The 17,359-nt window shown below is 46.8% G+C and overlaps 1 protein-coding gene across 3 annotated transcripts in view; it reads left to right on the plus strand.

Moving 5' to 3' along the window:
- Window positions 1-17,359, plus strand: part of GNAL (G protein subunit alpha L) — a 142,993-nt gene that overhangs the window by 37,844 nt on the left and 87,790 nt on the right. The window contains exons 1-5 of one of the 3 annotated variants that reach the window (XM_032309621.1): window positions 3,220-3,238; window positions 3,685-3,931; window positions 4,202-4,274; window positions 4,957-5,011; window positions 5,172-5,291. In XM_032309621.1, the coding sequence (XP_032165512.1) occupies window positions 3,790-3,931; window positions 4,202-4,274; window positions 4,957-5,011; window positions 5,172-5,291 (390 nt within the window). In that variant the 5' untranslated portion in view covers window positions 3,220-3,238; window positions 3,685-3,789. Of the gene's footprint in view, window positions 1-3,219; window positions 3,239-3,375; window positions 3,932-4,201; window positions 4,275-4,956; window positions 5,012-5,171; window positions 5,292-17,359 lie in introns of those variants that run through there. The other 2 variants (XM_032309619.1, XM_032309618.1) reach the window with 2 other exon arrangements.

Here is a 17,359-nt window from a genome sequence, read left to right on the forward strand (position 1 = left end):
TTGGGATTTGTTTTGAAATTTTTCTTCCAACTGTTTATAAAAGTCGTGGCATTAAAGATGCCTCAGTGGTTGGCTTAGTGGCTTAAGCATCTGCCTTCGGCTCAGATCATGATCCTGGGATGCCACGATCCCAGGTAAAGTCCCGCGTTAGACTTCTTGTTCAGTGAGGAGCCTGCTTCTCTCTCTCCTCCCTGCTTGAGCTCTCTCTCACTATCTCTCTCACTATCTCTGTCTCTCTCTCGCACGCGCAAATAAGTAAATAAAATCTTTTTAAAAATCTTGGCATTGGGGCGCCTGGGTGGCTCAGTGGTTTGGGCTGCTGCCTTCGGCTCGGGTCATGATCTCAGGGTCCTGGGATCGAGCCCCGCATCGGGCTCCCTGCTACACAGGAAGCCTGCTTCCCTCTCTCTCTCTCTCTCTCTGCCTGCCTCTCTGCCTACTTGTGATCTCTGTCTGTCAAATAAATAAATAAAATCTTTAAAAAAAAAAATCTTGGCATTAAGAAAACTGACAAGTCCTTATGAACATCCCACGATACTATGCAATTTTTATATACCTTTTCTTGCCTCCTGAATGCCCTCATCACCCGCAGTATATGCTGGGTTGATATTATTATGCGTGAACATTTGTGTTAACTCCAAGTGCAAGGCCAGGCAATGGTGAGAATAGTCCGCTCCCACAAAACTCGAATCTTTCACCTAGCTCAGCATATAGTATGGCACTGTATGTTTGCTTCTGCCTGTGTCCAGAAGAGTAATTTATTACTCTTGTTTTTTAAGAAAGTATTAATATTTTCAGCATAGTACCAAACAGGACAAGTGCTTCCTGAACTTAAAATCTGATGACAAAATGCCTTTCATGAGACCCCCCCCCCCTTGGAGCAGGAGTTTTCTTTGGCTTTCAGGAATTCACCCATTTGACAAAGATCCATGGGGCACCTCCTTCCGCCACACGCAGGACAGACACAGGTGCAGCAGATGGAAAGTACAGACTCAGGCCCCGCCCTCATGGAGGCTAAGGTCTAGCTGACTTTGGGAAAAGCTGTACATAAACCATTACAATTCAAGGAGCTGGTGGGATGATGGAGCACGGGGAGGGGCCTAACACTGAAGATGGAGGGAGTAGTGAGCCTAGAAGGATAACTAGGAGGTGGCCAACTGAAGAAGATATCCCAGATATTCCAGAAAGCAGCAGCATGTGAACCCAATGGATAAGCCAACGTGTTCCAGAAGTCCACAGGGTTGGAAGGAGACTCAGAGCAGTGCTGGGAAGGGGTGACCCTTAAGAGCTGAGGCCACAGAGTTTACACCAACCCAGTCTTGATGGATCGTGGTCGAGGACTTGATGGTGGTGGGGACAGACATGGTAGATCTGTGCTGTTACTGTGGCAACATGGGGCACTAGACTATGAGCTGGAGACCATTGCCAAAATCCACATTAGATTAGTGATCTAAGACCCTAGTAAAGGAAGACAGCAGAAGAGACAGCTGGTGTTTAGGAAACTGACTCCATGGGACACAGGAACTGTTTGGGTTGGGGAAAAGGAAAAGGAGTCAGGAATGAGTCCCATGTTCTGGTTTGGAAAATCAGGGACCCTTATCACAGAGAGAGAACGGATAGGATATGGGCTGGAGGTGTGAGGGGAGGCTTAGGGCATGAACCCAGCCTTTGGCAGGCAGAACTGGGGATCTATGTCAGGGGGATGAAAGTGGAGGTCTGCTCCAGGATGGCAGGGGACAAGAGGGTGAGTTGAGCTGGAGATGTGATGTGGCTGCAGTCTGAGCTGTGTGCATAGACTATGGAGGGCACAGTCAGCCCTGCCAGAAGTGTGTGTGTCCAGGGAGAGAGGGTGGGTGGGGCCCCAGACACCTACACCAGCCAGAGGGTGGGCAGAGCATCAAAACCACCGTGACATGCCAGCCAAAGGGCCAGACAGTCTCAAAGGACCGTCAGTGCCAGCTCCATGGAGAGGTCAAAGAAAGCAAAGACCCAAGTTCTCAGATGAAGGTTAGTGCCTGGAAGGCCACTAATACCCCTAAAGAGAATATTTTGAGCGTAGGGAGGGGGGCCAAAGCCAGGATCCTAGGAGCTGAGGTGTGAATAGGAGGTCAGGAAGGACAGGCCGGAGTCAGATGCCCTTTATAACTCTTTGGCTGCTATGAGCAGGAGGGGTACATGGTGGCCCTAACAAGGAGCCTGCGACATAAGGAGGTGCTGTTGGGTTTGAATGAGACACACTGACAAGTGAGGCTGGCTGTGCCCCCTCGGGGTGCGGGCTACAGAGGGAAGGGGGCAGCAGAGCATCGGAACCCCCCCCCCCCCCGCCCACGCCGGGTGCCATTTGCTCTCTGTAAAGAAGATCGGGCCTTGCTGAATGTAAGAGAAATGTGGGTTGGGAGAAAACTGGGGCACTTGAAGACAGACGAACAAGGCCACATGGAAGAATCAGTGTGCAGGGCCTTGGGGCCCCCCAGAGCCTGGAGATCATCACTGTACCCCAACAGCGTCACAGGAAAGGAGGTGATCTCTGTCCCGGACTTCTAAGTCATCCTTCCCGCAAGTCCAAGCATGCGAGTGCAAAGCTGCAGCGGACTGACCGTCTAGGCAAGGTGGTGGTAGCAGTAATCGAGGAACTCGCACTCAGCACCGTGGATGAGAACGCGGACCGGTCTCTACGCTCTTTGGTTCCGGGGCTACAGTGCCAAAGTTCGAGGCCGCAGTGTCTCCTAGGAAAGGAGTAGAGCTGCTCTGAGAACTGCGAAGGAGAAACGGGGGCTGGAGAGAAAGACAAGAGGCTAAGTGAGGCGGCGGCGTGGGTGCGCTGGAATAGTCTAGAAAATGAACGGAACAAAGGCGGTGTGACTGGTGAGCCTCTTACCGATCCTCCTCCCTGATAGAATATGCATGATCCTGAGCGAGTCCTCGCCTGCCTGGGAGCAGGGAGGCGTCCGAGGCAACGGCGGGGAGCGCACGCCCAGACCCAGTCTCCCGGGCTCGTGGTGCGAGAGAGGCACGCGGCCGAGGTGCGGACCCGGCGCGGGTGAGCCTCCCGCGGGCCCGGCTCGTAGACGTCAGCTCCCGACCCCTCCAGCCCCAGTAGCGCTAGTGCCCCGGGAGAGATCCCCGCGAGCAGGCCAGCAACCCTTCCCTGCCGCGCTGAGGCCCCCGGGTCGCTCGGAACCGGGAGGGGGCGCGCGTCCGACGGCGGAGGCAGCGTAGGGCGCGAGCTGACCGGCAGGTGCGCACAGTCGCCCGGAGGGGACGGGACCCGCGCGCTCCGTGTCCCCGCGCCGCTGTCCGCCAGCACCCGGCGGGGGCGGGACCTCCTCTCGCTCCCCTGCGGGGCGCTTCCCCTGCAGCGCAGGCGGAGGCGGGGCTGAGCCGGGCTGAGCGCGGCGGGCGGCTGGCGGTGCGGGCGGCGGGCGCAGCGCCACCCTGGCTGGCTCCAGCAGAGCCCGGTGCTCTCGGCCCCCGTCTCCCTTCATTGTGTGCGATTTGTCCAGCAGAGAATTCTAAACCTGTATCTTTAAAAAAAAAAAAAAAAAAAAAAAAAAAAAAGATCTGTTGGGCTCCGCGCGTCTTCCTCGCATCCTTTTTAGTTGCGAGTTTGCGGTGGGCAGAGGGAGGGAGAAGGAACGCCCGTTCCGATCGGCAAACACCGAGAGACCAGAGCATCTCTTTCAGCGGCAAGGAAGAGAAGCCGTCGCAGGATCCACACACATCTACAACTCTCTATTGCTTTTTGTGCAAATACCTAAGTCTGCCTGACGTCCATCCAAGCGGGCAGGCATGGGGTGTCTGGGCAACAGCAAGACGGCGGAAGACCAGGGCGTCGATGAAAAAGAACGACGCGAGGCCAACAAGAAGATCGAGAAACAATTGCAGAAGGAGCGTCTGGCTTATAAAGCGACCCACCGCCTGCTGCTACTGGGTAAGGCCGGAGGGCGCGGCGGCTCCCGGCCCTAGCGGAGCGCACTGCCCCGAGCGCAGCGAGCGCGGGGGCCGGGCGGGCAGGGCCAGGCGGGGGCCGCGCTCACCACCGCCCGCCGCCGGGACCCGCTCGCTCCTCCAGGCGCCAGCTGTCGTGTACTGGAAAATGCCTACGTTGGGGTAGGGCGATTGCCCTCCGGGGGGGGGTGGGCAGGAGAGATGACGACGGCGTTGGGCCACAGACCCCAGCATTCTTTTTGTTTGTTTGCAGGGGCTGGTGAGTCTGGGAAGAGCACTATCGTCAAACAAATGAGGATCCTGCATGTCAATGGATTTAATCCTGAGTAAGGAATGATCCATTTCGCTTTTGCTTCCAAACTGCATGCAAACTTTTTCACTTCTCTCCAGCATTTCCAAACGTGCTTTCTCTGAATAGTTAATTTGATCATCGAATAAGACCTTTTTGGGGGAAGGGGGATTGAGAGAGAAGCGTGTTGTTGAATTTGGTATATGTAGGCAAATCTTTCTTTTGGTAGCATCTAGATGAAAAAAAAATAACATAACTTGCTTAACAAAATATGATCGATTAAATGTTCTTGCGATGTTGGTCTGTGCTGCATTTCTTAACCAATGTCAGTATACACTCTTCTCTATATCCTTGGTCTGTCTCTATTTCAATACGTAACAATCAACAGATGGCCAAATCAAGTAAAATAGATTTACAAGTGTAGCTGTAGAGTTTTTATATCCAGTTTTCATAACAACTTAGCCATGCTTTGTGTAACCTGTGTAGTTGCTACTACATTGTAATGTATGCATTCAAGTTTGCTTAGTGTACAAATTAGGAAAGAAGTATGGTTTCCTTTCCCAGTTAAAAACTATGCAGCTGCTGTTTTGGGGGTTGATGTTGACCTCTAAGAAAACCAGTCTAGCCCCATGCTGCAGCTGGAAGTTTAAAATCCCACTCAACGGATTCAGGTCAGTGCTAAAATAAATTAAATTAATAACAATTCTCTTTTAATACAGAGAGAAGAAACAGAAAATTCTGGACATCCGGAAAAATGTTAAAGATGCTATTGTGGTAAGGATTTTTTTTAAATGTTTGGTTAATAGAAAGGAAAGTAGAAAGTTAAATACTCTGCTCTCTAAAACTGTATAGACAAGAATTACATACTTTAGTTGTCATACAAGGAGCCTAAATATTATATTTATCCATATTTTTTTTCTTCATTCCATTTTAGACAATTGTTTCAGCGATGAGTACTATCATACCTCCCGTTCCGCTAGCCAACCCAGAAAACCAATTCCGATCAGACTATATCAAGAGTATAGCTCCTATCACCGACTTTGAATATTCCCAGGTAAGTAAATCCTTCTTGAAATATTTTAAATGGTGGAAGAGAGAACCATTTTCAATGAGATTGCTTGAAAATCCATGTTAATATTATTTTATCTTTGACTTTCTTCAAAATCGAGCTCTCTGCCTAAGAAAAATTCTTTCCTTCATGCCAAAATATTAACATTTGTTAAAAATATTAAAGACAAAAGCGTTGTAAGAAATGCTTTTATGAAGGTATTGGTGATATAGGTAATCAGGAAAATAGCCTATCTTTGAGAAATATGGGTAGTATTTTTTTCTATGTGTATTTCTAAATTAACAATGAGGCAGTTTCCCAGAGAACAAAAGAATAGAAGTGACATGAGCAGAGAAAAATAGTTATGGTGACTGCTTCCGTGGGGATAATAGAATAGAATTCAGTTCACTCTTAAGATGAGTATCCTATGGCTCCAATGAGAAGAGAATGCATGCTATAAAGAACATAGATCACTTCTGATCTTTTATTCAATGATGGGGGGGAAAACATAGTTTGCCTCGCATCTGCCCAATATTTTGGGCCGTTTTCCTAATTCCTTGGATAGCAGTATTGCTTATGTGAAAGGGTGAAATGAATAATAATTTTCTCTTGTTTTGTTTACATACGTATTCTTAGAATATTGTTATTTCGTCATTTGATTAAGCATGCGCCAAAGGAAAATATACTTGTTAGATTTCTCAGAAAGTCATTTTTCTTACAGTTGTGCCAAAAGAGCATATTTGTGTGTGTGCCTGTGTGTGTGTGTGTGTGTGTGTGTGTGTACTCCCAACAGTAACAGAATTTTAAAGGGTTCCTTTCCTGGCACAGTGCTCATGAGACATTTTGCATTCTCACAATCCCCTCTTTGAAAGGAAGGTGATGCAGAAAGCAGCGTGTAAAATAGATGGGTCCTGCCCGGCTCTGACTGAGATCTGGGCCAGTGTGCACCTGCTCAGCTCTACTCCGCTCACTTTAGCAGAGCACCCTTGTCTTGGAGCTTTTATAGCAGGATGGTAGATAAGAATGACCCTTTTTGTGGAACATAAGGAATAGCATGGAGGACGTTCGGAGAAGGAAGGGAAAAATGAAGGTGGGGGCGGGAAATGGAGGGGGAGAGGAACCATGAGAGACCATGGACTCGGAGAACCAAACCGAGGATTTCAGAGGGGAGGTGGGGGGGGGGATGGATAAGCCTGGAGATGGGTATTAAGGAGGGCGCATATTACATGGAGTACTGGGTGTTATACGCAAAGAGTGAATCATGGAACACGACGTCAAAACCTAATGATGTACCGTATGGTGACTAATATAATAATAGTAATAAAAAGAATGACCCTTTTGAAAGCTTTTATGTGCATCCTCTCCTGTGATTTTTGCATCTGATAAGCATTCCAGGGTAGCTACCAAGAGTTCTAGAATTTCTAACAGGAAGGAGTTGGAGGTGGCAAACTGGCTAGAAAAGGGGGCTGGGTGTCTGCGGCAGCTGGCACCCTTTCTTTACTGAACTGTGTCTTTAACTGGATGGCTTGGAGGGGTAAAAGGAGATGACAGGACGGAGGTGTCCGGGTAGGACTAAAGTAGTGATTCAGCTGGCTAGAGCTATAGGGTGTCGTCCAGGACTGTGTGACATTGCATCTATCAAAGAAGTTGATACTTTGGGGGAAAAATTAACTTTTATTTAAAGAAATGCCTATTATTGTTAAAGTCATAAAAATAGAGCTAAATCCAGTATCTTAATAGTAAAAATAATGCAAACTTACTAAACCTAGGACTTTTGAGACTGAATCCTTGAGAAAGTCTTTTGGTGTCATAATCCAACACCTTAAAGGTTCATTTTCTTGCAGCTATAAAATAATTTTATAATAAAAATTAATTTCAGAGTTCATTAAGAAGGAAAATTCAAATAATATGTATTAAAATTACTTGAGGTTGCCCCTTATAAAGTCTAACCTTATCTTGAGATATTTTAATGATTCTCTCTAAAAATATGACACTTAAGTTTACCTTTTGGTTTTCGGCTTTGGGCTGTTGTTTTTTGTTTTTTGTTTTGTTGTGTTGCTGTTCATATTGCCTTCCGTTTGAATTTCTTTCTTTTTTTTTTTAAGATTTTATTTATTTGGGGTGCCTGGGTGGCTCAGTGGGTTAAAGCTTCTGCCTTCGGCTCCGGTCATGATCTCAGGGTCCTGGGATCAAGCCCCGCATCAGGCTCTCTGCGCTGCGGGAAGCCTGCTTCCCCCTCTCTCGACAGAGACAGCCTCTCTGCCTGCTTGTGATCTCTGTCTGTCAAATAAATAAATTAAATCTTTATAAAAAAAAAAGATTTTATTTATTTATTTGAGAGATGGAGTGGGGGGAAGGTGGGGAGGAGCAGAGGGAGACGGAGAAGCAAGCAGACTCCCTGCTGAGCAGGGAGCCCACCAAGGCGCCCAATGCCAGAACCCTGGGATCATGGCCTGAGCAGAAGGCAGAGGCTTAACCGACTGAGCCACCCATCCACCCCTCCATTTGAATTTCAGTTGAATTACAGGAAACCTAAGCTTTCACAGAGAAGGCCAATGTAGATGGTGAAGAGTGCCCAGTTGGCTAACTATTTATGGGGTTTAGAGAAAGCATTCAGGATCAGACCTCACTGGCCTCATAGGCCAGGTCTGTGTTGATCGGGGTGGGGACCTTCAGAGAGCTCTGAGCAGGGCAATTACATGACCTGGTTGTGTTTTATCAAGATCACTCTGGCTGTAGGTGGAAAATGGTGCCGAGGAAGGCCAGGTTGCAGTGGAACAATGGTCTGGGAGTCCGTTATAACAATCCATACGTAAGATAATGGGGCAGCTTGGTGTGGGGTGGTGTAATTCACTGACAGGTGCCTAGTTAGTTCTTTTCTCGTTCATATAGCCAACACTTGTCTTTCTGTGGACTGGGGTCCATCCAGGAGCCCCTTTGCTAGTGGGCACCATGCCTTTGCATCTACACATGAGGAGATAGAAAACAGTCTCAGTTTCACGGTGACTAACATAACACAATTAAAAAATAATAATCATAAAGAGAATATAGTCTCAGGTGATGATCATGACAGATCCCTCTCCACCTCCCAAAAAAACTCGTAGCAGGACACCACACCAAGAGCAATTACTTAAATTGAATTATTAATTCGTCTGTTCGGTTTTTTCCTTCTTAAAATGTGGGTATTTGATCAGTTCTTTTAAAATTATAGTGTGCTAGGTTTTTAAATTTTTTTTTAAAGATTTTATTGATTTGACAGAGGGAGATACAATGAGAGAGGGAATACAAGCCAGGGGAGTGGGAGAGGGAGAAGCAGGCTTCCCGCTAAGCAAGGAGCCCGAGGCGGGCTCCATCCCAGGACTCTGGGATCATGACCTGAGCCAAAGGCAGACGCATAACTGACTGAGCCAGTTGGGCTCCCCTGGCTAGGTTTTTTTAAAGGGGAAGATGAAAAATAAGACTCTGTGAAAAATGTGACAGCAGTCTGACATGTTGATCAGGGATCTGTCATTACTGCCTGGCATTTCCTACGTTGACGTTTTATCAGAACTGTGTGTCAACATCAACCCAGAGAGGGGAGAAGGACACTGTCCCCTCCCCCGGGGAAAAGGACGGGGTGGGAGGGTTGGTTAAGGAATAGGCTGGCACCCCGCAGGCACAGGGGCAAGGCCCAGGGAGTCTGGCTGCCCCCCGTGGGTCTTAGATCCGTCACTCTCTAAAGACACAGCCCGAAGCGAGTGACATGCCACTCGGCGAGAACGGCGGTGGAAGCCAGGCTTCCCAGAGAGGCTCTTAGAGGGGTGCGCACGCCCACAGAAGGGCTGGGAACCGACCCGTCCAAGGCTGAGGTGCCCTCAGTGGCTCCCGCCTGTGTGCTTGTCCTGTGTCCTCTGGGGAAGGCATGCAGAAATCTAGAACATCACATCATCCAGGTTAAGTGGTCTAGTGTTTTTTAACCAACTGAACTCCTCATCCCTGCGCCCCCCCCCACCTTCCCACCACCACCATCCAGAAAGACTTTGAAGCCCACAAGCTGTATCAGGAGCAGGTTTTCCCTCCGGAGCCCAAGATGCCATGTCCACCTGGGTCCCCAGCCTTTGTCCCTGAACCTCATCAGAGCCCTCTGGACTCCCCAGCACTGTTAGAAAACAACGAGCCACTTGTGTTAGCTCCTAGGGAACAAACGTCTTCTCTCTGGGCTGTCCGCCTGTCCTCTCCCCCCACCACTCACACCACTCACACTGAAAACCATCCCTGAGCACCTGTTAGAATGTAACAGAATCCTCTGTCCACTTCTCTAGGGAGCTGCAGGTGTAACAAGTCGGGGGCCTGGCCCCCTGGGACGTCGCACTGCATCCCAGAAAGGAAGGTTCCCCTCCATACAGTAAACCAGCACTTTCGCCCAAGATGACACACTCAGATCCACCTCCCAAGCATCCACTCTTTCGAGGGAGTGAGGTTTAGCTTGCATTTTAAAAGAGAAAGGAAACTAGAAAGTGTAAATTTTGGGAACTACTCCTGTGGGGAGTGAACTCTTAGAGATTCGTCTCTGTGGCATCCGAGAGAAAAGTCATCTTGGATCGTTTCAGCCGTCATGAGTAAACCGGGATGACTGCACAGGGGCGCCCTGGGGCTGTGCTCTGAGCCCACTCTTCTTCCATCTCAGCTGCCCCTGGAGCGATAAACCACCCAGAGGGGGAGGAGACTGCCCTGAACCAGAGCCCAAGGGGAAACCAGCTTCACGGGGCTCAGGCTGCCTCTGTGCTTTCAAGTGCCAAGGCAGGATCTAGAAAGAACGTCCGCCTGGGGCAGGAATGCTCCAGAGGCACCTGCCCAGGACCTCTGAGTCTGCGGACTGGACAGTGTCCCTGTCTCAAGGAAATATATTGGAGCCAGATCACCTGGGCTCAGATTCTGACCTTCCTGCCACTGTGTGACCTTGAGCAAATCACCTCCTTGCTGTCTGCCTTTTCTCAACCATGAAATGGGGGTAGATGATCATAATACCGACTGCGTGACATTGTTAGGAGGCTGGAAGCAGTGATGGTGTGTGGGAGGGGCACCTTCAGGATCCGCATCACTGCTGTGTGGAAGGGCAGGGGCTCTGGGATTGACTGGGTGCCGCCGTGCCTGGCCGGCGCTCTTCATCACCATCCATTGTCCCAAGCCCTGGTGGCCTCAGATCAACTCCCAACTGCCTACACACTGTCCACTCCTCTCTGGGTCCGAGGAGGGGAGACAACTGAACCCTCTGGCTATTCCCCCACCAGGCAGCCCCACACTGCAGCCCTGCCTCGAGCCAGCACCTATAACCATGTCCTCGGTCCTTACCAAGAGCTGATGTCCCCAACACCGCAAAACATACCTGGGAAGTGGTGACTGTAATTACCCCCAGAAAGCCATAAAGCCATGGGCTGGTCCTGACTGCTCAGGAACGCTGGCCTGCAGGCCTCCTCACAGCACCGACGTCAGGGTGGGAGGTCTCCCAGGCAGTGTCCCACCTGGCCTCTGTCACCTGAAGCTGCACCCCTCCAACCCCCCGGATCTCAGCCTTCTTCCTCCTCCTTCACTTACTTCCAGTCAGATTTTCTGGAAGCTCCTTTCCCACCAGCTCTGCCCATCTTTGTCCTCCCCTTCCGCTCTGTGCCTTGCCTAGCGACAGGTTCTCTGAGGCCACCTGGAACTGTCCTAGATTTGCCAGATCTCTGTCAGACTTTTCACCTTTCTCCCTGGGGCTACAGTCTGTGCCCAGTTTTGCCACAAGCTCCAGCAAACTTCTGGCTTATTCTTATAACCCAGTACTCACCTCAACATAGGCTTTCTAATAATAGGAAGATGAGCTGTATCCTGAAACACCCCCTCCCCCCACAAGGGGAGTTAATACTGAAATGCATCGAATGTCAAGAATAGGTGTCTCCTCAGGAAGGTTATCAGCATTTGACTTTCTAAATAAAATATTTTAAATGCCCTAGGTATGTTCTCTAGTTTGTTTGTTTGTTTGTTTGTTTTTAATAAACAACAACCATTCTTTTTTTAATTTGCACAACTGGGTTTTTTTTTTTTTCCTTTTCTGAAGTTTGCTGAAAGTGGTGAGTGCCTGTGTCTTGGAGCAAGGCCACCATACTGATTCTATAGGGCATTGTCAAAGTCATATTTTAAAAACAGCACTGTTGAAAATAAACTGTTGGTGAGGTCTTAGAGACCACCTAGTCTGAGCGTTCCCGCTGAGGAAACAGCAGCAACAGAGAGAAAGAACTTGCCAGGGAGGCAAGAAGTTTGATTTCCTGCTGTGCATGGAGTGCTGTGGTAGTTGGCAAAGATGGAACATGGCTTCCCTGGCTATTTCCTTCCAGTGAGAACCTCTTGTAACAGAGTAGTCCGAACAGCAGTCTTCAGTGGGATAACATTGATGATCCCCAAGACTTTTTCTGACAAAACTGAGTGTGAAGGTGCTGCAGAGGGGGAAGAGTGAGATGAACAAGAGGTTACCTCAGCTCCTCTTTCTTCTTCAGTATTTAGTCAGTGAACTTAAGTGTCTGTGGATACTAAGATCCTCAAAGAGCTCATCTAGAGGGAATACAGCCTTATAAACAAGGTTGATGGTATTGTATAATGCTACAATAGAGGTGTTTGTGGGGAGCTACTGGAAGTATGTGGGGGACCCCACCCGACCAGCTTCATGCTGAACCAAGGCCGGAGGATTTGGGCCTCCTCCTCAGGGCTATGGAGAATCATCCAGTGATTCTAGTCAGGGATGGACAAAAGGCAGGTTCTCTTTGGAAAGACCACTCCTGAACTCAGGAAGAGGCCACTATGGCATGTCTGCTCTTGGCATGGCGCTCTGAGTGTTCATCTGTCTGGGCAAAGGACATCTCCTCGGTCAGAAACCTGCTTCCGAGCCTTACGTTGCTTATGTCAAAAGGCAAGGAGGGAGGGAACCCCCATACCTCATTCTGCACATCTGGAATACTAATGAAAGAAATTGCTGTTAATTTAATAAAATATTCCCATTGGATCCATCAGCTACACTAGAGCTTCAGTGGAGATGTTTTTCTAAATTTCCATTTTTTGTTCTTTGAAACATTGTCATAAGGGTTTTCCTAACAAATAATAACTTTTTATTTTGAGACAATTTTAAACTTACTCCCAAAATGTAAAGTAGTACCGAGAACTCGCAGACATTCATCAGACAGATTCAGTAATAGCTAGTTGGCCATATTTGCTTCCCCATTGTATCCACATGAACACACATTTTCACCAACCGTTTCAGAGTTGGCTGCAGACCATGTGCTCCCTTTCCTTTAAATACCGCGCTGTGGATTTCCTATGAACAAGGACACGCATGTTTATAACCACAGTACGGTTATCAAAATGAAGAGATTTAACATTGATACGCTCTTGTTTTGTAACCTATAAGTGTTGTTCAGATTTGACCAATTGTCCCAATAATAATACAGTGAAGTTATAGTAGTAATAATGATAGTGATGGGTTAATAAGCCAATCCAGCATCAAGCACAAATTCAATTTCCATTCCTCCTTCTTATATAGCAGTTCCTCGGCCCTCCTTTCTGGCACGACATTGACCAGACATTAGTTTTGTGGAGTGCCCTCACTGTGGCTCATCTGATGTGTCCCGACCAGAGGCGATTAGGGCTTTGGCAGCAAAAGCACAGGAGTGATCTTGTGTCCTTCCTAGTGCATCACAGACATGAACAATGAATCTCTTACTGAAGGTGGGGGTCTGCTACCCTTTTCCCCCCTCAGCAATTCCGAAGTATGTTCTAAGAATGCTTTTTGGGGATTGTATAAATATCCTGGTTTTTTGTGGTTTTTTTTAAGATTTTATTTATTAGGACGCCTGGGTGGCTCAGTGGATTAGGCCTCTGCCTTCAGCTCGGGTCATGATCTCAGGGTCCTGGGATGGAGTCCAACATCGGGCTCTCGGCTCAGCGGGGAGCCTGCTTCCTCCTCTCTCTCTTCCTGCCTCTCTGCCTACTTGTGATCTCTCTGTCAAATAAATAAGCAAAAATCTTAAAAAAAAAAAAAAAAGATTTTATTTATTTATTTGACAGAGATCACAAGTAGGGAGAGAGGCAGGCAGAGAGAGGGGGCGGGGAAGCAGGCTCCCTGCTGAGCAGAGAGTCCCCATGCAGGGCTTCTGAACCTAAGGCAGAGGCTTTAACCTACTGAGCTACCCAGGCGCCCCTAAATATCCTGTTCTTATCAAAACATTCACAGTCTCTAATTTTAGCAGACTAATAAATTTTTTGTGCAATACATATTGAAGGGGTAAGCTGGGAGCAACTTTTTTGGCTATTTCTAAATACTGCGGTGAAAACCAAATACAATGTAGGTCATGACACTGCCTTTCACATAATAAAAAAACACATCACTCCGTGTTCTTAATAATATAAGCGTGTGGAACGACCTCTGACCTAGACCGACACACCAAGAAATCCAAGCTGGAGGCACAAGGCAAGTCTTCCCTACAGTGTTTTTCCTGACAAAAGACACATGATCAGGGTCCCAAAGTAAAGCAACATGTTTTGTTTTGTTTTGTTTTTAATTTCTGATACATTTTAAGGGTCGCAAAGTGAGACACCATATTTTTTTTAATTCCTTAAGGAAGATGTCATCAAAACTTAAAATCCTTTGAAAGTACGAGGTTTTTGTTGTCAAGGCTCACCTCAGATTTTGATATATTGAGAGTTTGTCTCTCGGCTTACCAAAGCAGAAGTTCACTTCAAAGGACACTTGATCTTTTCAAAAGAATATGACATTAAAAATACCTTAGCGTTAAAGCATGTTGTCCTTATCGTTGTTCGTTTTATGTAACTGTGAGAGAAAAGGTCTTGAACTTTGCAGTTCTCTCTCTCAGAAAATGGTAGAAGGTACAGACAAGTAAGCTGTTCTTTCGACATGAAGCCTTGAATGAGTTGACACATGTGATTTGTGAGAAAGGTATACTGAGGTTTTAAGAAGCAGAATATTGAATTTACTCCTGAAAAGATTCCTCTAAAACACTGACTTTTAAATTTTTTTCGTTTTGCATGAGAACATCATCCAGAATGTGTGGGGTTTTTTTCCTCACCTCTTAAAATAATCCTGTACATTTCTTTTTTATTCTGCCCTTATTATAGCACTGGGATTAAATTAAACCGACTTTATGCATAAAATTTTCACTACACAAAGCAGTTTCATTTGTTAAGTTGTATTTGTGGTTCTTTTGAATAGGAAGTATTTGTACACGGCACAAAATCCAAAAGATGTAAAGATGAGTGAAAAGTCTCTCTCATACTCTTGCCCTCAGACACCAAATTTCACACCCAGAGACAACCTATGTGGCATAAAATTGACTTAGGGCCCTCAGAGAGCAATGTGTTTTTATCTCAACGTGTTTTTATCTCACAGGGAGTAGTCAGTTATAAAACACAATTGGAGTCCATCTTATTGGTATGGGGAAAAGATCTAGCCTGAATCGCCAAGTAAATGTTTTTGAAATAAAATTTAACATGAAAGACTTAACTTTTAAATTGTAAGGTAACTGTCTTACTGCTCAGGCAAAATGCCAGAGTACTTGATTATGAAAATATAGAAAGATTGTGTTAGACATCCATTAAATATCCATCTTCTAAAGAAGCCACAGTCTTTATGCCTCTGAGGGGAACCTTACAGTATACAATTAACCCCAGCAGAACACCTGGAGGGCATTTGACCTTCAGGGTCTGCATGGCTAATAACCTGTCAGAGCAGCTGGGGGCCCTTCGGGGCTATTTCTCTGGCCACATAGGGTCGGACCGCATGCCTTTCCCACATGAGTTTCCCATTCATTCCTTACCCATCCTGTAGCGTTCCTTCTTGGCTTTAGGGCATTCGGTCCCTCCCATGCTTCCCAGCCCTTGAAATCTCTGCACAAGGAAAAATCCCTGGTCTCCTCCCATGTGATGTGCTTATGTCCATCTGCATGTCGTACATTGCCCCGCCTGCCCCTCCCCCATTCTTGCTTTACCACCTGCAAAACCCGCCTGATGTTTTCTTCTTACTCTACCCAAACAACCAAGATTCCCAGAACAGTCTGGATGCTGTCTCTCTGTCCTTATCTAAATATTGACTTGCCCAAGGTCCATTTCAAACTCTTAGTATATCCTCAATTAATGCCTAGTGGTTAAAATAACTAAAGAAGGGCCTTATTTGCTTCATTTAAATTCCTCCAATTAACAAGACAAACTCACTCCAAAAGCAGATTTTGTGTCGTGATTTCAAATGTTTACCTGTCCTTTTTATTTAAAGTTCGGGTCATGGTCATGTTGTGTTTGGCCACTGAACATACCTTTATTGGGCATTGAATCCATTTCCTCCTGGCTTGCTATGACATTTGCCACCAAGTTGTGCTCAAAAAATGTGTCCCAAAAAAGTCCCTAAAAGGTAACTGCCAAGTGCTTAACACTGTACTTAGGACTGTGAGTTGCACAAAGTTATACCAAGACTTCTAGCTTCAGGAACCGGAAGACCCAGTGAAGAAACAAAATGCACATACAGCAAAATCTCCAGTATGTGTTGTAGAATGAATGTAGAATGAATGAACAACCCAGTGTCGTGTGATGTCATGCTACCTCACGTGGGATAGACTAGAGGCTATGTAGCCACTCAGGATGACAGGGCTCAGACCAAAGGCTTCAAGGTCACACTGATGTGGTGGGTCTCCTGGGAGAGTTGTGTTTTCACCAGCAAAGCCAGAAGAGCCAAGGACAGTGGTGGGAAAAAACCAGCTTAGCTCAAGTCAAGCTGAGTGTTGAAAGGAAATGAAGGGTTAGGGAGTTGGGAGGCAGGCTGCCACCCCAGCTAGAACACTTTTTATTCATTATATTTAAAAAAACATGACACACTGTGTATTTGGAACATGGCTGCTGGGGTACTGAACAAGAGAGCACTGACGGGAGGGGATCGTGGCAATCCACAGACTCACACACACACTCATCTGGTCAGGAAGCACATCCCCATCCCAAAATCAAGATACATTTGCCAGAGTAGCCACTTCCCTGTCCTTCAGGACTCGGGAACTGTGAACTTGGCTGAACCCAGGATGCACCCCTGGTCTATCAGCTCTGTTCCATGGTGTTTGGAAAAACAGAGACTGTCATCCTTTAGCTTAAGTAGTGAAGTCACAGTTGTGGCAGTCACCTTATGACACAAGCACATAATTACTGAGTCTTTAAAGACGTGTCAGTAGTAAAAACTGTGTTCAGACTCATTGTCTTTTCTTCATTCTATAAAGCACGTAAATACAGGAAAAGAAAAGATAAATAAATATGCTGGTTGGTTCACTCATTTCCATTGGAACTTGCTCATCCCAGACTGAGGTGAAATGAACCTTACTGAAATCTTGTTTATCCTACGTATTTATCCACATACACATCTAAAACACACACACACACACACAGGCTGAATCCCACACAAAGTATTATGTAAGTTATGAACAGTGTTTTATTTTTATTTTTTTTTAAAGATTTTATTTATTTATTTGACAGAGAACACAAGTAGGCAGAGAGGCAGGCAGAGAGAGAGGAGGAAGCAGGCTCCCTGCTGAGCAGAGAGCCCGATGCGGGACTCGATCCCAGGACCCTGAGATCATGACCTGAGCCGAAGGCAGCGGCTTAACCCACTGAGCCACCCAGGCGCCCATGAACAGTGTTTTAAACATATTACACTTAGTTCAATGATTGTGCTTCAAAAATACCTAAAAGGAATGAAAGATGTTACACAGCAAAAACTGCTTTTACGGTTATCTCTGGAAAAGGAAAACAGGCATTTTTCTCTTTATTTTTCTTCCCCTGCTTCCATCCATCCACCAGATAAGAGAGTGATGTTTGGTTTCAAAAATGACTTTTACCATCCCTTGATTCTCTGTTGGGTTCTAGAACTATCTATGCAATCTCAGTCAAATGAGTATTTGTAGAAAAACAAGAATTGTTCCTTGCGTTTTCATTTTTATCAAAAATATTAGCAGTTTTGGGGCGCCTGGGTGGCTCAGTGGGTTAAGCCGCTGCCTTCGGCTCAGGTCATGATCTCAGGG

The sequence above is a fragment of the Mustela erminea genome, chromosome 13, assembly GCF_009829155.1.
Source record: "Mustela erminea isolate mMusErm1 chromosome 13, mMusErm1.Pri, whole genome shotgun sequence".
NCBI lineage: Eukaryota > Metazoa > Chordata > Mammalia > Carnivora > Mustelidae > Mustela > Mustela erminea.